The sequence below is a fragment of the Podarcis vaucheri genome, assembly GCF_965113315.1.
Source record: "Podarcis vaucheri genome assembly, chromosome: 17".
NCBI classification, from domain to species: Eukaryota; Metazoa; Chordata; class Lepidosauria; order Squamata; family Lacertidae; genus Podarcis; species Podarcis vaucheri.
Genome location: NC_138755.1, coordinates 30,327,417 through 30,352,910, shown reverse-complemented (window position 1 = coordinate 30,352,910; position 25,494 = coordinate 30,327,417). Strand labels below are relative to the sequence as shown.

Genomic DNA, 25,494 nt, shown 5'->3' with positions numbered 1-25,494 from the left:
TTTGCCTGAACATTGCTGGGGAAACAAGGGCCTCTGGAGGTTCTTGCCTTGGGAGGGGAGAAGCAGCAGTAACAGCTTTTCCTAAACAAACAAGTCGTTCTCATATATTTATATCTGTATGTATTAGAAGTTACAATAAAATATGTTTATGTAAACTGCTTTGGGAGGTCTGCCTGAAAAACAATATAAATGCTGTAACTCTTGGGCGGTTTTAGCAGACGTATAAAGCAAACTTAGATAACAGGGAGGCTAGTAATATTTAGTCAAATTATTCCTTCACCTTTTAATTCTTTCACTAGAGAGGGCAACTATCTGAAAATAGAGTGACACTTGCTGTCTTTAATGTATGTGAGTTATTGATCTGGTACTTAATATATATACTGCTATTGGTAGTAACATAGGTAACAGTGAAGGGGAAACAACCGAAACATTGTTGGGCTAATAGTAATTGCCAATGAGGCTGCTGTGTTCATATTCAATCTTTTCAGACATAGGGCTTAACTGTTTTAAAGATATGAATTGGGGAACCATATATTTGTATGGTGGTAGTGCTGGATCAGCCTTCCAGTAGCTCTCAGATGAGAAAAATCAATTTAGTTCCAAGCGGGTTGTTGTTGTTTTGTTTTACCACACTTATGGCACAGCTTGTCAATAATGAAGTGTAGATTAGACACTTCCATTTTTTAGCCTAGGATGAAGCTGTCCTGCTTGACCTGAATTTAGAACAGCTGCTAGGATGGTGGTGTGGGTTTTGTTTTTGCAAATAGTTGTTACGAATAGCATTTCCAGTCCTTGTGCTGCAACCTCACCTGATAAATTTAAACTCTGCCTATTGAAATAAAGCAGGCCCCTTTGCTGTGCTCCTTTTGATGCCTCTGGAAATTTTTTGTCCAGATAAGCCTACCTTAGAAACTTTTAAGTAATTTTAATCTGTTTCAGTATTTTATCTCTTGCAATGCTTTTAAAGTAGGGCTGTGGTGGTGTCTCCTCCCCCCCCCATGTTTTTTCATCTTTTAGTAAACCACTTTGAGGTGAGTTTGTTTTTAAGTCAAGCGGTATAAAAATCGTATGAAATGACAAAATAATGACTCAGAAGGTGGTGAAAAAAACCTTGAAGGTTGTTTTGGTGGTTTTTTTAAGCAGAGGTTGGATGGCCACCTGCCAGGGATGCTTTTTAGTCGATTCCTGCATTGCGGGGGGGTTGGAATAGAACTTCCGGGTCCCTTCCAACGGGACCAACTCATAACATTCTAGGGCCAGAATGAATGAATGAATGAACTGAGGTGTAGCTGCCTCAGTTTGTGTCTCCCCATTTTCAAACTGGTGCCTTCCACCGTGTTAAAGGAGCTGCAGGACACCGCACAGCACGTGCAAAAATAACACACATGCCTCCTGAGTGCAAGTTTGCAGGATGGGTGTCCCCCCCTCTTAACTTTACCATTATTATTATTATTATTATTATTATTATTATTATTATTATTATTAAACTACATTAGCAATTTATTTTTAGTGTATCCATTTGTCGAACACCTATGAAAAGTAACCAAAAGGTCGGCCCGATGTCTGCCTCCTTCTACGTCGAGAGGCAACGCAGTGCACCTCCAGGAGGGGAAGTCAAACCGAAGGGACCTTCCCTCCCCTTCTGCTCCCAGCAGCCTCAGACACGTTGGGAGCTGCGGCTTGTTGGGAACAGCTGAGGACGCAGCATCTTCCACGCACGCGCACACCGGGCGCCGGCTTTAATTCCGCCCCCCCCAAAGGGGGTCGGAGCCTCAAGTGAAGCGACGCAACACCTCCGGCTCCCCACCGAACAGTGCGGGGCACAACCCCACCCCCGCTTTCCGTCCCTCCTTGCAAACAGAGAGGCCCTTCGAACGGGAACCGGAAATGAGGTTTCAAGGGCGGGGAAAAGGCAACCTGCGCGCCTTCCCTCCCCCCCCGTCTTAACTCTATGTTCTCCTCGCGCCTCCCTTAGGCGGCCGGTGCCGTAAAGGGCGGGCTTCGCTTTACGGCAGAAGCCCGTCGCTCGGCTCCTACCTGCCTGGCGCGCCGTCAGGTAAGAGGGACGCGGAGGAAGGCAGTTCCTGTGAGGCGTGTTGTTGTTTTTTTAGTGGGGCGGCTTTCTTGCTGGGTTCGCCTTAGGCTCCTCTTTTAACGCTGCCCCAGGGACAAGGTTGGGGGACGAGGACAAGATTAAATAAGGCAGCTGCTAAACAAAGTTAAACGGGGAGGTTTGCGAGGGTCATCTCTAGCCCAACCCCGCCCCGCCCCCCCCCCGGGCAGCGTTCGAAATTCGCCAGGCGCATTTTGCCGCCTTGGAGGCGCCTGCCTGCCTTGGGATCCTTGGATCTTGCCAGTTTCCACACACTAACAACACATCCTGTCGAATTCTACCCACAATATTTTTATCCGCGCAATTGGAAACCCCAAAAAGTTGTATTGGAAATATCCGGCTCCAAAATGGCAACTAGGCATTGTGTTTTGGCCACTGTAACCCTGGTTCAAGGAGCCATTTGGCTTATTAGTAATAACAATAAATTATTATTTATACCCCGCCCATCTGACTGGGTTTCTGCAGCCATTCTAGGCGGCTTCCAACAGAATATTAAAAACATGATAAAACATTAAAAACTTTGCCTTCAGATGTCTTCTTAAAGTTGTGCAGCTGTTTATCCTCTTGGTTGTTTTTTTTATCTCGTATTCTTAAGTTGTGGCATCTGCAGATGAAGGGCGGTATTCAAATGTAATAAAATAAAATAATAATTTTATAATTCATACCCCGCCCATCTGGTTGGGTTTCCCCAGCCGCTCTGGGCAGCGCCGCACATATAAAAACATAGTAAAACGTCAAACATTAAAAACTTCCTGATACAGGGCTTTCCTTCAAATGTCTTCTAAAAGTTGTGTACTTCTTTATCTCCTTGACATCTGATGGGAGGGCGTGTGTATGTGAGAAGCTGCTGGGAACTGTAGCTCTGAGGGGAAAGCTACAGTTTCCAGCGCCTTTAAGCAACAGTTCCTAGGATTCTTTGGAGGCATGGGGATAGATGTGCATTGAATGTGCTTTAAGCACCGGATGTGGGAGCCCATGACAAGCCCCGAAAGAACAAACTTAGTTTATGATTGCTTTGTACTTTTGATAGTGTGTTGCAGGTAGGAATTACTCAGTGTGACCCTAACGCCAGCAAAACCCCATTGATTTTTAGCAGAGACAGTAATAATTTAAAAGGGAGTGATTAAAAGTAGACATGGCACTGGGATTTGGTGGAGAGGTTTATCCCTCTCTGCTCTTCCCATCACCCTGATAAGGATGCAAATTCTCTGTCCCTGTCATCAGATTGATCACTGAATGAGTCAAGAGGGGAATATAACTCCCTGATTAGTGCAGTTCCCTGGAGGGATGCTGTCTTCAAGCACCTGAAAAAGGTTAGCTCCTCCTTTTTCAAACACTTTTGGGAGAAAGGGGGGGGGTGAATCTGAGAACCTAGCTGTGTTATGCTACTAACCAACAGGGATTCACACAAGCACTTTGCTGTTTCTCATTGTTAAGAGACTTAAAAGTAATTTGAACAAGCATTAATGTGCTTTGCACAAAACAATGATTTTCGCTTATATAAAACTGTTACAAACACTTCATTGAATTCAAGTTCCCCCCTCCCTTTTCCCCCAGCTTTATTTTCCACTGGAGAGAACTTGGTAGGCTACTTGAAAAGATGAGAAGAACAAAGCTCCTGCTTTCAACTGATAGTCAAGAGAGCCCTGAAGACTAATGCAGAGAATTAACAAGAACGTGGTTTTGGGCCTTCTTACTTTGACAAGCTCAGTCTTTCTCCTGTTCCAGCTGTACTATTATAAATACTATTTATCACCAAGGGTAAGAACTCTGGCAGCTCACTTAAAAACAACAACACCACACAGCTACATTCAGCAGAACGAATCCAAACAAGTGTTTATAGTGATTTGTTAAAATAAGATGGGAGACGCGAGATTGAAACTTGCTTGGTATTGAACATTCTTGCTTGGTAGTAAATTCCAATGAAATCAATATGGCTTAAACATGGTTAAAGTCAGATTTCATATGTTCCAAGTTACGGTCTGGCCATTTTCTGGTCAAGTGGAGTGGAGCTTTCTAGCTCCATTGCTATCTTTATAGTTTGATTCCAGTGTAGTATGTCAGAAGGTTAGTCAACAGAGGAAGTGTGTACTCTTTGAGCTGAAAATAGATTAGTTCAAATATATATTAAAAAATGCAATATTTTTGAAAAATATCACCAAAGCTTCACTTCTCATTTGTCTTGGTGGTAGCACTAGGACTTGACTTGCAAAGCCTCTTCTCTGTTGTTTGGTTTTGTTAGAATGGAGCTGTTTTCCCCAAGGTTAAAGGGAACAAAGCAGGGCAAGACGGTAGTCGGTGGGTAAGTACTTTTGCACTGAAAGTATTTTTATTATTTTATTATTATTTATTGAATTTATTTACCGCCCCACACCCGGTGGTCTCAGGGCAGGTCACTAAAAAGGTCACAATATATGAAATAAAAATAAGAACAATAACCCAATAACGCCCCCCTAAAAGAGCCACATTTTAAAGGGTATAGGGTGTTGATTAGGTCAGCTAAAGGCCTGGTTAAAATGGAATGTTTTTGCTTGCCGCCTAAAGGTGTATAATGAAGGCACCAGGCAAACTTCCCTGGGGAGAGCATTCCACAGCCACTGCAGAGAAGGCCTGTTCTCATGTTGCCACCCTCTGGACCTCTCGAGGAGGAGGCACATGAAAGAGGTATTGCAGTCCTGAGCCATTTAAGGTTTTATAGGTCAAAACCAGCACTTTGAATTGGGCACAGAAACTAATTGGTAGCCAGTGCAGTCAGACCAGGATCAGTGTAATATGCCCAAACCATCTTGCTTCAGTGAGCAGCGTGGCCGCTGAATTCTCCACTAGCTGAAGTTTCTGAACCGTCTTCAGAGGCAGCCCTGAGTATAAGATGTATAAGATCTCTTTTGCTGCTTTGATCAGTATGATACCCGTTATTGTTACTTTATTGACTTAGGGGTCTTCAAAAGCTTTTTAAAGATGTTTTTTCCCTTTCCTGTCTCTTTACACAGCACGTTGTTAAGAAATTCATTAGTTTGATGTCCAGTCACAACATACCTGTGCATCTGATTGATCCATTGCTTCTGGGACTAATTGACACAGACTTGAAGCAGCTCAGGACCTCTCCTGATAGCAGCCACTCAGAATGCAGATACCTCTGTGCTCGACGGGACTTTACCACCTTTGCCGTCCTGGACAAAGCCTGGAAACTTGAGGTAAATTTGTCTCATCTTTATTTACCTATCTATGCTAAACTTTGCAACTTTTAGATCAAGTAAGCATAGAGACAAAATATCAAAACATTTATGGTGCATTTCTCAGGAATTTTTGAGAAAGGGGGAGTCACAGGGTGAGTGACTTGACCACAAGGCAAATGTTGCTTAGAAGGTACCTCACAACAGCAACAGATCTCTTGGAGTGTGTCTCTCTGTGGTTCGTATTTGAAGGTTTTTTTGTTTGTTTTGGCCTTCATATCTTAACAGAATGTATTGTTACTCAGGAGGAAAACTGCAGAAAAGCACAAAAGAGGTTTTAATACGCTTCTTACACTTAAAGAAGGGTATGAAAATAAATGCCAAGTGGTATTCAGAGAACTGTGTGAAGCCAAATAAGTTGGTTAAGTGTATTTATTAGAACTCTCCTTCATGGATCACTGCCTTGCAGTGGCGAAGGGGCTTGAATAACTCAGAGAAGCTATGAACTAACTAAAAAGGAGATTGTAAGAATAATTGCATTCCCACAAAGAGGGGGTTCTGTTTCATTTTGAAACAGAAGAGCAAGTGCTTTGCAAAGCAGGACTGTGTGTGTGTGTTTAATGTACTGAGCCAAAATGCAGCGTGTCAATTTCAGGTGGGCCTGTTTCGAGCTGCTGAGAGAATGGGTTTCCAGTGGCTAAAGCTGCAGAGCAAAGACCCACGTCTAGAAGGGATGGACGACCTCTCTGGGATGGAGATTCCCTTACACTACATTTTCAGACTGGCAGCGCATGCCATCCATCTGGTGGTCTTTTATGAGAGGAGCGGGAACTACCTCTGGCATGGACAGCTGCGGCTGAAGCGACACATGGACCGGAAGTTTGTACCTTTTCGGAAGTTGCCGTTTGGCCGCTACCCGGGAGCCTACGACAAGTAAGAAATGGCAAGGCAGTGTATTCTGTTTCTATTTGATGCATGAGTTTTTCATGCAAAGCACACAGCTGTCCGGCTTGCCTTGTATCCTTGCTGAACAACAAATGAAAAGGGTTTCTGAAGTCAATGAGATAACAGCAATGGAGAAAAGTTTTACATTCATGATCCGACAATATTCTTCTCCCACCCTGATGCATGACACTAGAACAGGGAATCGTGCAGTGATGATGTTTGGCTATAAAATCAGGACAGGACAAATAAATGCATTTTAAACTTCGGAAATCCTTTACCACCAGGATGTGGTTGCCACTGGGCTGTGAGGCTTCAAAATGGGGCCAAACAGAAGAAATAGCTGGGAAATAAACAGCTTGTTGCTCATCATGTTGCAACACATCCTTAAATGCAAGTAGCTGAAAATAAGTATATGGTCCCCCAAGGGGAAAAGGCACTCGGATAAATCTTTCATTAGGCAAGTAATGTACCTCTGCCCTTGTATCCGATGGGTTGTTTCTAGTACAGCAGACCCTCTGGATACAAACTTAATTCATTCCTGGGCTCCTTATGTACCCTGAAAAGTCCGCATCTAGAGACACTGCTTCTGTGCACGTGTGCGGCGCGATAGAACGCTTCTGCGCTCTTCCGAGTTTGCTGTGTTCGCAATCCGAAACTTACGTAACCCAAGGGTCCACTGTATGGCAGAGTCCCTGATCCATTTGGCTAAAGGGATTCACCTGGTGCTGTTTTACTTTTTCCATTCCGCCTTCCCATCGTAGGCATTTGTTTGTTGTTGGTGCAGATGGGCTGAACAGCTTCAGAACACCTCGTTTGGTCCAAATGGAATGAGTTATTTTGGAGTAGTTGGGTGAGAATAGATAATTTGCAGCCTTTGCATATGAAGCGACTGCAGCTGCTCCTGTGTTTCATTTTGTTTCACCTTCCGGACATGAAAGTTGCTCTTGTTTTCTGGCCAGGTTAATGTGACTCTTTCCTCCTTTGTAACAGGCTAGAACTAATAAGTGTTTCCATTGATGGGTTGACAGTCCAGATTCCAAAAGAGCCATCTCAGTTCCTAGAGGAAAGGTCCCACTCCAGGTTTATTGAATGTAGGTACAGAGAAGCTCGATCTTTCTTCCAGGTTAGTGGCTATCAAGTAGCATTTCACCCAAAATGTGAAATATTTTCCAGTGTTGCTTGCCTGGTTTCCCCCACCACCCCAGGGTTAAAATGGTTGTTGTTGTCGTCAGAGTTAACATGCTTAAATGGGAATGCTAGTATATCTAGATCAGGGTTTCCCAAACTTGGCTGCCTGGCTGGTTTTTTTTTGGGAGGGGGGTTGGACTACAGTTCCAGTCATCCCTGATCATTGCTCCTGCTAGTTAGGGATGATGGGAGTTGTAGTCCCCCCCCCAAAAAAAACAACAACCAAAAACACAGATGGAGGACCCAAGTTTCGGAAACACTGATCTAGACTGTGTGGATGGATGCCTTTGTTCCCAGACTATAGAATCATATGAAAATATCTTGCTGCAGACTTGCACACCCTATGACCCACCAAGCCCAATGCTGCCTATGAACAACCTGCAGTGGCCTACTAAACGGCTTGCCTCTGATTGTGAAAATAAGAGGAGAGAGTTGTAGTCAAGCAGACAGTGAGCTGTTTCGGTGCATGGCTGGATTGTGATTTGTGCAATCCTGATTTAACTCCTCCTGCCTTGCTGATTTATATATGCTATACGGATCCTACAGATGTAAGACATGAGTGGCACTGTGGTCTAAACCACGGAGCCTCTTGGGCTTGCTGATCAGAAGGTCAGCAGTTCGAATCCCCACGATGGGGTGAGCTCCTGTTGTTCTGTCCCATGTCTTGCCAACCTAGCAGTTTGAAAGCACGCCAGTGCAAGTAGATAAATAGGTACTGCTGCGACGGGAAGGTAAACGGCACTTCCGTGCGCTCTGGTTTCCGTTACAGTGCTCCACTGCACCAGAAGCAGTTTAGTCTTGCTGGCCACATGACCTGGAAAGCTGTCTATGAACAAATGCTGGCTCCCTCGGCCTAAAAGCGGAGATGAGTGCTGCAACCCCATAGTCACCTTTGACTGGACTTAACCAACCAGGACTCCTTTACCTTCTTTTTTTTTACCTCCAGAGATAAGCAATGGTGGTGAAGCTAGCTTCTGATCTCTTACGTGGCTCATGTTTAAATAATTGTTTACTTATATGTATTCCAAGGTCCAATGAACTACAGTTGGAAACATTGTTTGCTGTAAAGTGTGGAAGAGTGCTGTTCATGAATCACAAGTCAAAGCTCCCCTTGGTACATAGAAGTATCTGCATGGTTCTTTGCTTCCTGACCCCAGAGTCCTGTTTCAGATTTAAATGTTAATGGAAATAGCTTGAAACCTATGAACCCTTTTACCCATCCAGCCCACTGGTAGTTTAATGTTATAGTCCCGAAGCCAGCCACAGAACAATACGGATAAATAATTTTGCTATAATCCTTTAACACTTGGTGGCGCCAAAGAATGAAAATCCTGTGCATGGAAACAAAGGTGAATCTATCTTATACAGGAAAGCAGGAAAATAATAGTATCTTCTGTGCCACGGCAGTAGATACTGGCATAGAAAAAAATCTGTATTAAAAATGGTTATTTACCTGTGTTTGAATATATCTTGAAGTTCATTAAATATTGATTGATTTATTTCATAAAATGTATATACCACTTGATTGTAAAAGACTTCAAAGCGATACACAAAAAGATAAAACAAGAAAAATCAAGGAAAATTACAACCCTACTTTAAAACATAACAAAAGTTAAAATACTGAAACAGCAGGAAAAAAGTAGTTTGGTGGGAGCTGTAAACAGTTGACTGTATGAAAATAATGCAAGAGTCGTTTACAATTTCCCTTTTATTTTTTAGCTGTACCCTGATGATGTATCTCTGGATGCTGTTGAATTCAGAAAGAAAGCCAAGGCCTTGATGCATCTTGCTTCTCTGACATTAAACAGTTTAGGAGTCAGATTCTGGCTGAGCAGTGGAACTTGCCTGGGTAAGAAGCTTGTGGTCACGTTTGGTCGCTAAGATTGAGAACTGAATGCATTCAGTTACTCAGGGGTGTCTTAACAGGTACTGCGAAACCGACAAACATGCAAAGACACATTTTCATATTCCAAAACTGAAATATGAACCAAAACAGCTTGAAACATGTATGGTTAAATGGCTTAAGCCTTAAACACCCCAGTACTCGCCGAAATTTTGGAATGTCCCTGGAAAGAAGGTCACCAGTCTTCTTTATGTAATGATGGGAGAGAACTAGGCACTGCGACCCTTAACTTGCTCCACTCCCTAACCCCACTTCGCCACCATATCCTTACAGCCTTTGCCAACCCCTCCTCTGCAAGTCCCCAGCAAACTAGAAGAAATCTTCATAGGCTGGTAGATTTTGTGGGCTTGGGGTCTGTACTGTGCCAGCTTTCTGCCATGAAGCTCACAGAACTGTTGTGTTTTCAGGTTGGTACAGGCAGTGCAATATTATTCCTTACAGCAAAGATGTGGACTTGGGGATTTTCATTCAAGACTACCAGCCAGATATCATCCCAGCATTTCAGAAGGCAGGATTGCCGCTAAAGCACAAGTTTGGCAAGGTTGGTGGATGACACACCTGACTTGGGCACTTTGCCCTGTTTGTAACCCCTCCTTTCCAGGGTGTGCATTTCTAGGCTCTTAACAGGAAGAAAATATTGTGTGTTGGAAGAGCTACCGTGGAGCAGTGGATGCTGGACTGGGGAGATTTGGGTTCAGATCTCTTTGCAGTCATGAAGGTTGCCTAGTGACCCAGGGTCCCAGTCACTATCACTCTTAGTCACCCTACCTTGCAGGATTGTTGTAAGGACAAAAAGGGTGGGAGGACAGAACCATGTATCAACAGCGTTGTTTATTTGTATGCTGCCTTTCCATGCTCAAACCGGCTTATAGGCTTATAAAGGTAAAGGGACCCCTGACTGTTAGGTCCAGTCATGGCCGACTCTGGGGTTGCGGCGCTCATCTCGCTTTATTGGCCGAGGGAGTACAGCTTCCGGGTCATGTGGCCAGCATGACTAAGCCACTTCTGGCGAACCAGAGCAGCGCACTGAAATGCCGTTCACCTTCCCGCCGGAGCGGTACCTATTTATCTACTTGCACTTCGACGTGCTTTCGAACTGCTAGGTTGGCAGGAGCAGGAACCGAGCAACTGGAGCTCACCCCATCGCGGGGATTTGAACCACCGACCTTCTAAACGGCAAGTCCTAGGCTCTGTGGTTTAACCCATAGCGCCACCTGCGTCCCTTATAGGCTTATAGGGCTGGGCAATTTCTGGTTTTCAACATCGTGATATATCAGCAACTAAACATTGTGATATACTGATATACCACGATGTCTGAAATAAGGATGAAGCTATGTAGAGGCATTAATAATAATAATAATTTATTATTTATACCCCTCCCATCTGGCTGGGCTTCCTCAGCCACTCTGGGCGGCTTCCAACAAAATATTAAAATAACAGTAATCCATCAAACATTAAAAGCTTCCCTCACATTGTGATTTTTGAATAGAGCACACACACACATACTGATTCATGATATATTGCCGGGTCAAAAATTATGGAACCAATATCACGATATGGACTTCAAACTGATTTTGGGCAATATATTGATATATCACAGCTTACCACACCAAAATATTTTGTTGTTGTTGTTTAGTCGTTTAGTCATGTCCGACTCTTCGTGACCCCATGGACCAGAGTACGCCAGGCACTCCTGTCTTCCACTGCCTCCCGCAGTTTGGTCAGACTCATGCTGGTAGCTTCCAGAACACTATCCAACCATCTCGTCCTCTGTCGTCCCCTTCTCCTTGTGCCCTCCATCTTTCCCAACATCAGGGTCTTTTCCAGGGAGTTTTCTCTTCTCATGAGGTGGCCAAAGTATTGGAGCCTCAGCTTCAGGATCTGTCCTTCCAGTGAGCACTCAGGTCTGATTTCCTTAAGAATGGAGAGGTTTGATCTTCTTGCAGTCCATGGGACTCTCAAGAGTCTGCTCCAGCACCAAAAGATTTACTTAGTTGCAAAAGCAGTCATAAGCCATAAATGAAAACAAGCATGCAATAAAAGTAAGCAGTCGTTACATAAGTCATGATAAAGTCCAGCAATAATGATGCAAAGCATTCATACCAGTAACAGCAAAAAATGAAGTCGCTCCGAAATTAAAACTTGACCTTAACACAAACCCCTAAACGACACACCCCACTCCACAGACCTCTAGGCATCCTGAGCATCAGGCCCGGCAAAAATGTATGCCACCTTGAGCTTCTTGGGGGAAAGGCTGGATATATAAATAGTCTTCTCATACAGTATACCTGATAACCATGAATAAATGTTTATTTGTATATGGATAAGGTGGTTTCAAACAGGCCGTTAAATCCTGGTGTGACTAAAGAGCCCAAACGGTTAGGAACAGTCTTGGTTTTCTTTACAAAGCCCAGTTACCGGTTATAATTTTTTTAAAAAATGCATGCTTAAACTATTTCCTTGTTTTGAAGATGCGCCAGCTCTCAGTCTGGAGCGAGGTCCCAACTGGCTTCTTGTTCCCTGCCAAAGCATACCCTTTTCTGCCACGGTTGCTAGTTCCCCAACCCCTAGGGTGCCATATAGTGCAAGCAATACTTGGGTAGGCAAGTCGTCTGGGAAGGTTTTCAACAGGAGACTTGGTGCAGGATCCCCAATCCAGATTGGGAGCGTGGTGCAGACTGGGTTCTCTACAGCAGATGCTGCTTTATTTTAAGCATGCTTTAGTAACAGAAAAAAATAAAATAAAGAAAACTCAAACATGTATCATGTCATTTGTGCCTAAAAATCATTGCGCAAAGACCTGGCATGTGTCCCTCTTGTATGTTTGCAGTGTTTGACTTTTGCAGCCTCTTTTAATATTATCTGTGTCATATAAGGTGCTTTCCCCCTGTCTACCTTACAGGTTGAAGACAGCTTGGAGCTCTCCTTTCAAGGAGAGGATGAAGTAAAGCTCGATATATTTTTCTTCTATGAAGAGGATGACCACGTGTGGAATGGCGGAACTCAGGCCAAATCGGGCAAGAAATTCAAGTATGAGTCAGACTTGGCGTCTGTGGGGGAAGGAAATAGAGCTTGACAAACTGCAATATGAGATAATCTTAGCAATTAGTGTAGTGCAGCTTCATTCTACCACCAATATAAAAACGATAAACCACGAGGGAATTGCAGACCACTTTTTCAAACCACCAGTGGCTTTCAAACCACTTTTTGGATAAAACTGGGTGTGGTTCTAGGGGACCTGTTCAGCATTCATCTTGATTTGTTCGCAGGGAGAATGGACAGTGTTGGCTATTTAATGAGCATTTCATTCTGATTGGTTTGCAGTGAGGTTAGACAAGCGTTTCCCCACGTTTTCTAGTGAGTTTTCCCATTGCAAAAATGCAGGCATTTTGGGGAAGCGGGTTTGTTGTTCAGGACCCTCTTGGTTAACTATAATTGTTCAACCCAAATTTGCCAGTACAGTCGTACGTTGGAAGTTGAACGGCATCCATTCTGGAAGTCCGTTCGGCTTCCAAAACATTCAAAAACCAAAGCACGGCTTCTGATTGGCTGCAGGAAGCAGAACTAAGCTGTTCGAAAACCAAGGTACGTCTGTATAAGTCATGCAAAGGTGTTTAGTATGTAGTTGTAGAAGCCATTTTAGCCCAAATTCTGCAATATGCAATCTGGATGCAGACACTTTTACTCAATCCCAGAATTCTTACAACATTATGTGTATGCAGAGTCAATGAAGTCGCACCACATTTCACTGATTGGATTACAAAGCCCCTTTCCTTCATCACTGACCTTCCTGTTCTTTTTCTGCGACACAGGTATCTGTTTCCCAAATTTACACTATGTTGGACTGAGTTCGTAGAACTCAAGGTACGTGTGCCATGTGAAACTCTCCATTACATTGAAGCCAACTACGGTAAAGAGTGGAAGATACCCGTGAAGATGTGGGACTGGAAAAACTCTCCACCCAACGTCCAGCCCAATGGGATCTGGCCTATCAACGAATGGGAAGAAGTCATTCAACTCTACTGATCAATCTAAAGCAAATACATGTATTTATGTTGCCCACAAGGCATCGTCGACTGTGGAATGCTTCAGCCATTTCCAAAGGAGATGCTGTAAAAGGTATATTCACTGTTCAGTTGGTCAACGCACAAGCAAATGGATGTCCTGCTTCAGGAACTCTGAAGAACTCTTTTCTACAGCTGAGGATGGGGGGTGGGGTGGGGAATAAGCTACATAAAAGTTGTATTTAAGGAAAAAGTAATACTGGGCGGCCATTTTGAACATTTGTTGCAGCAAATGTCCCTAAGTCAAGAAAAAAGCTGCCTATTCTGCCCAAACTAGGGGTCACCAAATACAGCCCACCATTAATGTCTACACCACAGCTCACTGAAAAACACAGGTGGGTGGTACCAGTTGTATGGCAAGCCATGGGCTATTTAGCAGTTGAAATGGAAGTTTTTGTGGGAATGTTCAGGGAGGCAGGAGAGGATATATTGTTTAATAATATCCTTCCTAACTTGTGCTAGCAAGTTTTGTAATTCAGCAGAGTTTTACATTCCCCTTTTAAATGCACAGCGGATAGCTTGTTGCAAGCTTGTTTAAGCTTCTCAATATTAGATTCCTGGTAAGACCCTTTTATATCCCTCCTAAAAGAATAGACACGACACAGTCTTGTGTAATGTGTATAAGTTTACTCACGCATTCAGTTCACAGATGGATCTCTGAAGGCAGACTTAGTTACAAAGTATATATATATGGAACTACCCCATAAGGGGGGGGGGTTAATCCCAGTGACCGCAGTTCACACAACAAAAGGAAGATGGAAAAGAGAGGGAGGAGGGTTGCGTGCCTTGTGCTTTTGTTACCTGCCCAGGTAAAGTCATCCCCACCTCTGGTCACATGCAAGAGGAAGTATGTCCCAGGCCAGGAGGAAACAGGAAGTGGCTGGACCAAACATTCCCTTGCAAGTCCACTCTCGGAAAACAAGGAATGTTGCATTTGACTGCTATCTATGTATCACATCCCACAGATGGGTTGTTAGTTAAAACTTGTGTTTGAATCTACAGGGTCCGGTATCACTTTAGCAGCTAATGGATCTGAAAGTAGGAGGAAATGATGTCACCTACTCGAATGGCCATCTGACTCAAATGGTCCCCTTTCACCTAAATTGCTCATAGCTTCTTTCCAACCTCTCGAGTCCAGGTTTTTCTTGAAGCCCCCACTCAGGACCACTTTTGAGGGAGTCTTGCTGGCGGGTGAGAGCCCTTCGCAGCTTACTCATTGGTAATGCAGTATGGCCGCTCAGAATACAGATGCTGGCCATCCTTGGTCTATTGCATTAAGTATTTAAGAAGAGCTTGTGGACTTCCTTGAGGTTCCCAGTTGGTCATTACAGGAAATAGGATGTAAGGGTAGGTGACTCACGGAGGCAGAAGAGCAATTCCTCTTATTCTCATAGAGCATTGAAAAGGGGACCACATCCCAACATGGCTCCTTTTTACAGATATTCCCAGTGGGATTTCACTCATGGGAAAATAGCAACCCATACTACTTTTAATCAGGGTTTTTTCCCCCCAGCTGGAACTCACCGGAACTCTCAGGTGGGCACCATTGCCATTCTAAGAGAACGAGGTGAGTTCATGGTGAGTTCGGGCATCTATTTTTCTAGAAAAATAGCACTGCTTTTAATAGTGTATCATTGACCTTTAACCATAGTTCAAGACTTTCCTGCCATGTCCCCATCGTTAGGAGATAACTGGGGAGGGGGGAGCATTGTACAAAAAAATATAATCAAAAATAATTTGTCACATACCTTATTATGGGCAGCAGTTCAAAGAGATTTGAAACTGACGATCAGGACGATGTGAAATACTGTTATCTCTGAAGAAGTTCTTGTAGTATATTTTATTTGTACGTGGCTCACTGTGGTCTGAAGTCTGTTTTGCATTGTTGGGAGCTCTGTTATACAAAGCACAATAATGTAGACATTTCTATTTGTGGGCAGAAAATGTGAATACTTTTTTTTTTAAAACCACTATTGTTTATCTTGTGTAGATAAGGAAAAAGACAGAAGGTACTAATGCATGTCCCCTCACTAAAACAAATAGTATTTAAATGATCCACGTACAATATTGTGTTTTAACTTATTGATGAAGTTGTTTGCTGTTTTGTACAATGTATGATGATGCTCTTCTTGTCGGTGGCTCCTGTCAAGGAAAAGTTGGTTGTTCCTTCTGTCCTATTGAAGTCAATGTGACAAGTTAGTATCGAGTAACTTTTCTGGATTCGGGACGAAGGTTTTAATGTACTTTAATGTACTAAACCTAGATTTAAGGATGTTACTCAGTACGAAATAATCTGAAGGAGGCTTTAAAATTAATACATATGTTCTGAACTTTTTAAATAAACTTACGAAAAGAGACTTAGGAAAATGTCACATTTATTCAGAATATGGAAGATCAAAATCTATGCCTCTGGCAAATATGTTTATAATGTACAGTTGGTGCTCAACAATGTTCTTGCTTTAAGGTTACATTTGTCATATATACAAAAACAGCAACAATGCAAGCATGATAGACAACAACATGGTTAAACTTCTATGTATCCTGGTATAGCCTGTATATGTCCTCCTTATCTTCTTAATTTCTGAAAATATAATGCTAAGTGAGATCAGGCTTCCTTTAACCAGCTTGCCTTTTCAGCTATTGGTGCCAATGCAGCTGCAATACTGCGTTTCTATTTTAAAAATATAGTGTGTTTCAAAACAAGGTATAGATTTTTGTTCCTAAGAACCAATCAAGGCAGAGTACAGAAATCTTGCTTTTCTCACCTCCGTTTGATTGTCAGGTAAAATGAGCTCAGTTAATTTACTTGGCTGAGGGTTTCTGAGCCCATTATGGAATGAATGAATTTGTAGAGTAAATCCATATGAGGAAATTAATTTCTGGATGAACTTTAATAGCAGAAGAATTTATTATTGCCGGTCAATTTTGAATTATTAATTTAATCTAACCTTGGAAATTGCCGAATGAACTGTATTTAACCGACTGGTTTAAATCAAGAGTCAAAAATGGATATATTTTGATGATTGAATGAGGACTGCCTTGCTGTTAATTTAATGACTGGATTTTTATGAGTATTTGGAAGTATGGATTGTGACACTTGAAGAGAGAGAAGGCATGCATGTGTTTCTCCACTAATGCTAGAAGCCTTTGAGCTGAGATGGGAGAATTGGAGCGTTTGGTCTTAGAGAATGGCATTGATACAGAATCATAGAACTGTAGAGTTGGAAGGGACCCTGAGGATCATCTAGTCCAGGGGTCACCAACCTAAGGCTCACTCTAATGCCCTAATGCCTGCTTGCACACTGCGCTAAACCAGTGCAGCGTAGCGCAGGGACTCACTTCTGTGGCACCGAAAATCGCAGGCGTGCAGACACCGAAAATCAGGGGCGCGCAGATGCATGCACGCATGATCCAGCCCACAGAGGGATCTCCGCAGGACCGATCGGGCCCAGGCAAGATAAACCTTGTCGACCCCTGATCTAGTCCAATCCCCCTGCAATGAAGAAACCTCAGCTAAAGCATCCATGACAGATGACCATCCAATCTCTGCTTAGAAACCTCCAAGGAATGAGAGTCTACAACCTCCCAAAGGAGACCGTTCCACTCTTGAACAGCTCTTACTGTCAGAAAGTTCTGGTTTGAACCCTACTCTCCAGAGCAGGAGAAAACAAGCTTGTTCCCTCTTCCATGTGACAGCCGTGGAGATATTTGAAGGTGGCTTTCGTCTGTCCTCTCAGTCTCCTCTTTTCCAGGCTAAACATACCCAGCTGCCTTCTAGCGCTCCTCATAGAGCTTGGTTTCCAGACCCTCAATCATCTTGGTTGCCCTTCTCTGCACACAGTTTGGCTTGTCAGCATCCTTCCTAAATCATGGTGCCCAGAATTGGACATGGTATTCCAGGTGTGGTCTCAGCAAGATAGAATAGAGTGGTACTATTATTTCCCTTGATCTGGACACTTATGATCTGGACATAGAGACCTGGTGTCTTTAGCACTTGCGTTTTGACTTTGGCCTCTGTATGAATTTCACCAAAGTAAGACACTTCAGTTTAGTTGGGTGCTGAGCTTTTTGTAAAGCTGCAATTCTCAAGTATGCACAGTGTCTTTGCAAGGAAGGAGGACTCAGAAAAGAGCATAACTTGGCCACACCCCTGCAACCCTAGTAACCCGGCTGAGAAAATCTGAGAGTACCTGTGCATATGAACTCTGCTCCATGCATGTGACCTATGACATCCTCTCCACATCTTCACTATGCAACCAGTTTTAACTACAACAGCTACTTCCCCCATGAGGCAGGCCTCAAGAAGCCTCCTTGCTTTTATAGTCATACCTTGGAAGTCGAACAGAATCCGTTCCAGAAGTCCGTTCGGCTTCCAAAAATAGTTCGCAAACCAGAACAGAGTCACTTCCGGGTTTGTGGCGTTCGGGAGCCAAAACGTTCAAGAACTAAGCTGTTTGAAAACCAAGGTATGACTGTGTTTCAAAGTGAAGCCATTTTTTAAATCATACCATACTGAAGTAGAGCTCGGTGTCTCCCAGATTCGAAATAATAGCCTGCCAACATGGTTTATTTTACATATTTGAAGGCCTTCTCTGTTTTGTTTGGCAGGCAAATGATGCTGACAGGTGAGGATTCAGCAGTGGTACCGTGGCTCACTCCCTGGAGCCAAGCGTGTTCAGCTTTGGTAGTATATTTGTGAGGATAATTCAGCAATTATGCTGAAATTCAGGGGGGAATTAAAACCAGAAAATACTCAAATGCAGTGTTTTGGCAGCTATGCAATCTGGAACCTTAGGAATAATAATAATAATAATAATAATAATAATAATAATAATAATAATAATAATAATAATTTGTTATTTATACCTCGCCCATCTGGCTGGGTTTCCCCAGCCACTTTGGGCGGCTACCAACAAAAGATTAAAAATACACTAAAACATCAGTCATTAAAAACTTCCCAATACAGGAGTGCCTCAGATGTCTTCTAAATGTCAGATAGTTGTTTATTTCTTTGTCATCTGATAGGAGGGCGTTCCACAGGGCGGGCGCCACCACCGAGAAGGCCCTCTGCCTGGTTCCCTGTAACCTCCCTTCACGCAGTGAGGGAACCGCCAGAAGGCCCTCAGCGCTGGACCTCAGTGTCTGGGCTGAACAATGGGGGTGGAGACGCTCCTTCAGGTATACTGTACAAAGGCCATTTAAAGCTTTAAAGGTCAGCACCAACACTTTGAATTGTGCTCAGAAACGTACTGGGAGCCAGTGTAGGTCTTTCAACACCAGTGTTATATGGTTTCGGCGGCCGCTCCCAGTCACCAGTCTAGATGCCGCATTCTGGATTGGTTGTAGTTTCCGGGTCACCTTCAACTGAGGAACTGAGAAAATGATCTCAATACTGGAGAAAAATGTAACAGCACCTCAAAATCTGAGCAGTTTGGTATGTGCCATTTCTGTTGCGCCACAGCTGTACTGGGAGAAACTAGCACAGGTAATAGAATACGTCCTGGCATAATTTGAAAACGTTTCATTCTGAATGCTAAATATTTGAGAGCAACGCCATACAAATAAGTAAAGAAACCAGGTATCCTGGCTTTGATTTTCATCAGTATTCTCAGTATCTACTATAGATGTACACATGTTTTGCTTACATCTGATATCCACAGACAAGGCTTTCTTGCTAGGAATTTCAAAATGGTGCTCCGGGGAGAGAGAGAGGTTATGCAAAACACACAGCGCACAGCGACACTTCCATTTGTCATGAGATGCCAGATGCTTTAGACAGGCTGGCTATAAATGCAAATCTGAGTCCAGGATCTAAATATACGGTACTGCTGGGGTTTTCCAGTGTCCTGCTAAAAATACTTCTGCCCTCTGTAAAGACCAAGCAAATGGACTGAAAGGAGGGAGGATTCAGGAGCAGTTAATTTAGGGCATGGCTGCTACTACTACTGTCACCCGTGCACCAAAATCTCTCCCCTTCTGCCCTCAGAAGTCTGTACAAATGTTTCCCCTGCCCCATGTTGTGATGCCCTAAATGGCCTTGACCCAGTATACCTGAAGGAGCGTCTCCACCTCCATCGTTCAGCCCGGACACTGAGGTCCAGTTCCAAGGGCCTTCTGGCAGTCCCCTCACTGCGAGAAGTGAGGTTACAGGGAACCAGGCAGAGGGCCTTCTCAGTGGTGGCACCCACCCTGTGGAACGCCCTCCTATCAGATGTCAAGGAAATAAACAACTATCTGATGTTTAGAAGACATCTGAAGGCAGCCCTGTTTAGGGAAGTTTTTAATGACTGATGTTTTAATGTATTTTTAATCTTTTGTTGGAAGCCGCCCAAAGTGGCTGGGGAAACCTAGCCAGATGGGCAGGGTAGAAATAAATTATTATTATTATTAATTATGTCATTGTGTACATTTCTCTGCTTGCACTAACTATTGACATAAAGCAGGAGCCCATGCATGTGGTTACATCATCAGCTGATGCAGATGTTGACTCAATTTAATTGTGAAAGGGGTGCTCTTTTTGGAAGGGACCCCTCCGTAAACCAGTTTTTATTCAGTTCCTTAGAAACGGAACAGGACTAAGACTCTCTTATTGTGTTTTTTTTAAATTTTGTATTCTTATGTTGTGATATCTACAGATATCACAACATTTAATAATATTAATATTTAATAAATAATATTAATATTTAATAAAACAATAATTTTATAATTCATACCCCACCCATCTTGCTGGGTTCTCCCAGCCACTCTGGGCAGCACAGCACATGTAAAAACATAGTAAAACATTAAAAACTTCCTGGTACAGGGCTTTCCTTCAGATGTCTTCTAGAAGTTGTGTAATTCTTTATCTCTTTGACATCTGATGGGAGGGCGTTCCACAGGGAGGGCACCACTGCCGAGAAGGCCCTGTAACCTCACTTGTTGCAGTGAGGGAGAATTATATTGAATTTCAAAGGATCTGAGTAGCAGAAGATTTTGTGGCTCTGCTATACAGTATACCGATGTGCATTCATAGGCCTTCCAAGTTTCCCAACTTCCCAGGGACAGCCCCGAATTTACAGAAGTTGCCTGGGTTTCTGATTTGATCCTGGAATGTCCCACTTTTCCTTAGGACGCCCTTATTTTCACCGGAGAAATGTTGGAGGGTATGGAGCAGGCAGTTCTGTCAGGTGTACTCTGCACCCTTCAATGGCACCCCAAACCCCAATGGCGCCTGAGGTGGCTGCCCTACTTCTGCTTAGAAAACCTTGCCTTTCTGTGCAGGATGTTGGCTCGAAAGCTACGGAGATGTCTTCTTCAAGTACAGTGGTACCTCGGGTTACGTACGCTTCAGGTTACATACGCTTCAGGATACTGACTACGCTAACCCAGAAATAGTACCTCAGGTTAGGAACTTTGCTTCAGGATGAGAACAGAAATCGTGCTCCGGCGGCGCGGCTGCAGCGGGAGGCACCATTAGCTAAAGTGGTGCTTCAGGTTAAGAACAGTTTCAGGTTAAGAACGGACCTCCAGAACAAATTAAGTACTTAACCTGAGGTACCACTGTAGTGGCAATGCCCAAAGATGTCATTTTAGGTGAGGCAACCCAACATTGCCACCACTGCCTTTCTTTTCAGTGAACCCACATAGCTGATCTCATGAACACCTATCTATTTGGTACAGTGGTGCCCCGCAAGACGAAATTAATTCGTTCCGCAATTTTTGTCGTCTAGCGAATTTTTCGTCTTGCGAAGCACGAAATCCCATAGGAATGCATTGAAAATCAATTAATGCGTTCCTATGGTCAAAAAAAGTCCAAACAAAGCCAAATTTGGTACAACAACAGTTTATTAACTGCTCTTTAAAGTCACACATACTGTAAAGAGCAGTTCAAAAATTTAAGGGAAAATAAATTAACTTTATAAACAAAACATGTCTTTGTTTTTAGTCAAAGAAAAAAAGTCGCGAGACGTTTTCGTCTTGCGAAGCAAGCCCATAGGGGAAATTCGTCTTGCGAGGCAAATCGCGAACGGAAAAAACTTTCGTCTAGCGAGTTTTTTGTATTGCGAGGCATTCGTCTTGCGGGGCACCACTGTAGTTATGAGCTATCAAAGGCAGCCAATACTTTCTGAAGGCCCTTTTAATTCCCATAACATTTTAAGAGTGGATCCCTCGCCCAGAAATCTCTCCACCCTTACAACGAAACTTTGAAATGGCAGTCCTAATATAAAGCCCCTATTAACTTCTTTCCTAGGCTTGTTTCAAAATTGAATTGCCCCTCCACCTCGCTCCCTTTCTAAATTAGCTAATTAATGCTGCTTTTGGTCTTTCAGGCGGTATAGAAAGTCAAGGCCCTTAAGTGCAGCTATATAGTAGCACCAAACTGCTTGTTTGACTTTTGTAGCCTCTCATCTTGAACTGACATTATACCCCAATTATACACACACTCTCTCTCTGTGTTAGCAGCCTCATCTGCACTTCTGTAGCAGCTTCTCTTGGATGAAAAGTCTCCATGTTTACATTTTGGACTCCTCTAATCGGCCTGGGTTGTCCGCATTGTCGTGTTTTTGCCCAGCTGCCTGGAAAGAGGATGCTCTGAGCAAACATTGGAGAGCCGCTTTTAATAGATGTCACCAAAGACAAAAGCCCAGCCCGACCATTTGGACAGGTCCAAGGTTTGACTCTGTGGGCTCATCAGGCATATGGTGCCAGGTCTCCTGGGGAATTTATTTGCCTTTCAGCTTCTGTTCCCCAAATCGCCCGTCTTCTCTATAGGAAATCGGCAAAATAAGCATGAAAAGGAACAAAAACGTTTCAAGGTGGATACAGCTCATATTGTTGACTCTGGCCTTGTTTTGTACATTTGCGAGGCAGAGATATAGTGCCCTCTTGGTTGGTTGGTTTATGCAGCTGAGCTTGAAAGGTTGTCAAAGAGCCAGGTTGTTTAGCACGGTGGTTCCCAATCGGAGCTCCGAAAACGCAAAACCAAAACTACCATAGAGGTATCAAAATTTTCAAAAGACCTATCACATGGAATGAAATAAAAATGTAGTTGTAAGCTACCTTGAGTCAGGAACATAAAGGTAAAGGCACCCCCGGTCCTGTCGTGACCGACTCTGGGGTTGCGGCACTCGTCTCACTTTACTGGCCGAGGGAGCTGGCGTACAGCTTCCGGGTCATGTGGCCAGCATGACTAAGCCGCTTCTGGTGAACCAGAGCAGCGCATGGAAACGTCGTTTACCTTCCCGCCGGAGTGCTACCTATTTATCTACTTGCACTTTGACGTGCTTTCATACTGCTAGGTTGGCAGGAGCAGGGACCGAGCAATGGGAGCTCACCCTGTCGCGGGGATTCGAACCGTCGACCTTCTGATCGGCAGGTCCTAGGCTCTGTGGTTTAACCCACAGCACCACCCACGTCCCAGTCAGGAACATACCAGAGCGTAAATCCTAAGGAACTCAGTGAGACTTGATTCTGAGTCAAAATGCTTCAGATTGCGGTGTAAGGCTCCCCAGTCTCGACCCAGTTACGTGGGAGTCGGCTCCATGGAATACAGTGAGACTTACTTCTGTGTAGACAGTGTAAGTCTCTGTTTACAAGAAAGGACTCAACACTCCCTGTGTTTCCTAAGAAATGGCAGAAGCATTGCAATGAAATAATTTAAAGCGGATTGGTGACATTTTCCTTCAAAATTATAGGAAGGGCTTTGTGCGCCAGCTTCACCATTTGGTGTGGGGATTTTATCTCTAGGATAAACAGACTCCGTTTTTGCACCTACACAAAGTTCACTTTTAATTATTCCCTGAGACGTGGAGGAAGCATTTTGACTCAGGATCAAGACATGGAAGAAAAAGGAAAAGTGGGACATTCCGGGATCAGATCAGAAACCGGGATGTCTTCTGTAGGTCTGGGACTGTCCCAGGGAAATCGGGACACTTGGGAGGTCTGTCGGGTTGTAAGAATCATAGAATATACGGTAAATTTTTAGTTGGAAGGGACCCTGAGGATCATATAGTCCAACCCCCTGCAAGGCAGGAATATGCAGGAATCGAACCTGCAACCTTGGCATGATTAGCACCATGTTCTAACCAACAGCACTGGCTGAAGACAACTTGAATTGGTGGGGCAGTGCCACATTCACCCTAATGGAGCAATCTCTACTGACTTTGCAGGGAGCTGATGGTCCATGTTGCCTTGCTACCTCTGATAACATTGGCAAAACCTACTCAAAATGAGAACCATCAGCACTGTAGAGCGGTGCCCAACTTCGCAATCCTGTGGAGATAAGACAAGCCTATGGGTTCAGACCAGTAGCCACCTGGTTCAGCGTGCGTAATCAGTTGCGCATGCACAACCAGCAAGCTGTAACCTGAGCACGACTGCGCCTTTCCTTCTTGCTGCTTCTAGCAACTGGTACTCAGAAGCATACTGCCTCTGCCAGGGGAGGTTGTTGTTGTTGTTTAGTCGTTTAGTTGTGTCCGACTCTTCGTGACCCCATGGACCAGAGCATGCCAGGCACTCCTGTCTTCTACTGCCTCCCGCAGTTTGGTCAAACTCATGCTGGTAGCTTAGAGAACACTGTCCAACCACCTCGTCCTCTGTCGTCCCCTTCTCCTTGTGCCCTCCATCTTTCCCAACATCAGGGTCTTTTCCAGAGAGTCTTCTCTTCTCATGAGGTGGCCAAAGTATTGGAGCCTCAGCTTCACAATCTGTCCTTCCAGTGAGCACTCAGGGCTGATTTCCTTCAGAATGGAGAGGTTTGATCTTCTTGCAGTCCCTGGGACTCTCAAGAGTCTCCTCCAGCACCATAATTCAAAAGCATCAATTCTTCAGCAATCAGCCTTCTTTATGGTCCAGCTCTCACTTCCATACATCACTACTGGGAAACCCATAGCTTTAACTATACGGACCTTTGTTGGCAAGGTGGTGATGTCTCTGCTTTTTAAGATGCTGTCTAGGTTTGTCATTGCTTTTCTCCCAAGCCAGGGGAGGTAGGACATAGCTATTAGCTTGTATAAGGAAACAGATATTGTAAAATGCCGAAAATCTCTAGCACTCACTCTTGCCACAAGGAAAAATAACTGCCCCTGGAGTGAGCTATACCATTCAGATAAAACTGAATAGTGAGAAGCAACCTTCAGCTTTGGCTAGCTCTGTGGTTAAGAAGCATTGAGGATGGACAAGAATATGTCCTCTTTTATTTTAAAAAATGGCTAAATGAGAATGGCGGCTTCAAACAATGGGACAAATGGTGGTGGCTGTAGGAGTCCTAAGCATGTGCTCATTTCTTCTCCTCCTTTCCCCATCTCTGGTCTCCCCCTCCCCCCAACCAATGCATGTATATCATCCCTGTGTTGTTCAGCTACAAGCGGATGATTTGTGTTTATAGCAAAATTGGTGACGGTGACCATGTGTGTGAATGGGTAATGAGTTCCAGCGATAAGGCCTTTGACTGTATATTTTACTCCACCAAGGTTCTTAACAAATAATCTTTCCGCAATGCAAGCTGTCCTTATCAGCCTAAGGCAGATTGTCTGAAACCCTTATCTCTCTGGGCCAGTTAGCTAGAGTGATCCCCATTTCACAATGAATAGAGAATGAAGAGCCAAACGCAAACCCTCTTCCACCCCTCCTTTTCTTCCACTCTTTCTCTTCCTCCATTCTCTCTCCTCCTCCCGCCCCCGCTCTCCAAATCCCCTAGCAATTGCTGCCATTTACTGGCAACGGTCTGAACGGGGATTCTGATTTCTCAAGTCATATAACACGAGGCCTGCCTTACGCTTTCTGAACAGTCGCTTCGCATTTTCATGGGGAAAGGATGAGACAGAGAAACAAGAGGAGCCAGACATATGAATGAAGGCCCTCCAACATTTCTCCGATGAAAATAGGGACGTCCTATTCAATAATAGTATAGTGGTACCTTGGTACTCGAACGACTAAGCAAACCCGGCAGTGAGTGTTCCAGTTTGTGAACGTTTTTTGGAAGCTGAACATCCGACACTGCTTCTGCGGCTTCCGATTGGCTGCAGGAGCTAGCCAATCAGAAGCCATGCCTTGGTTGTGGAAAGGTTTTGGGAGTCAAATGGACTCCCAGAATGGATTAAGTTTGAGAACCAAGGTCCCACTGTATTA

At 43.9% G+C, this 25,494-nt stretch overlaps 1 protein-coding gene across 2 annotated transcripts; it reads left to right on the top strand.

Annotated features, from left to right (window-relative positions):
• Positions 1-1,943: 1,943 nt before the first annotated feature.
• Positions 1,944-15,345, top strand: FKTN (fukutin). Of its 2 annotated transcripts, XM_082205659.1 has the most exons (11): positions 2,014-2,056; positions 3,338-3,426; positions 3,671-3,874; positions 4,356-4,415; positions 5,104-5,307; positions 5,942-6,219; positions 7,222-7,354; positions 9,139-9,268; positions 9,730-9,863; positions 12,225-12,352; positions 13,135-15,345. In XM_082205659.1, exons 3-11 carry the CDS (start codon positions 3,770-3,772, stop codon positions 13,346-13,348), a joined length of 1,386 nt encoding a protein of 461 aa, XP_082061785.1. In that variant the 5' UTR covers positions 2,014-2,056; positions 3,338-3,426; positions 3,671-3,769; the 3' UTR covers positions 13,349-15,345. The 2 variants fall into 2 exon arrangements, with proteins under 2 accessions (XP_082061784.1, XP_082061785.1); XM_082205658.1 differs by lacking the exon at positions 3,338-3,426 and having other exon boundaries at positions 1,944-2,056.
• Positions 15,346-25,494: the final 10,149 nt, after the last annotated feature.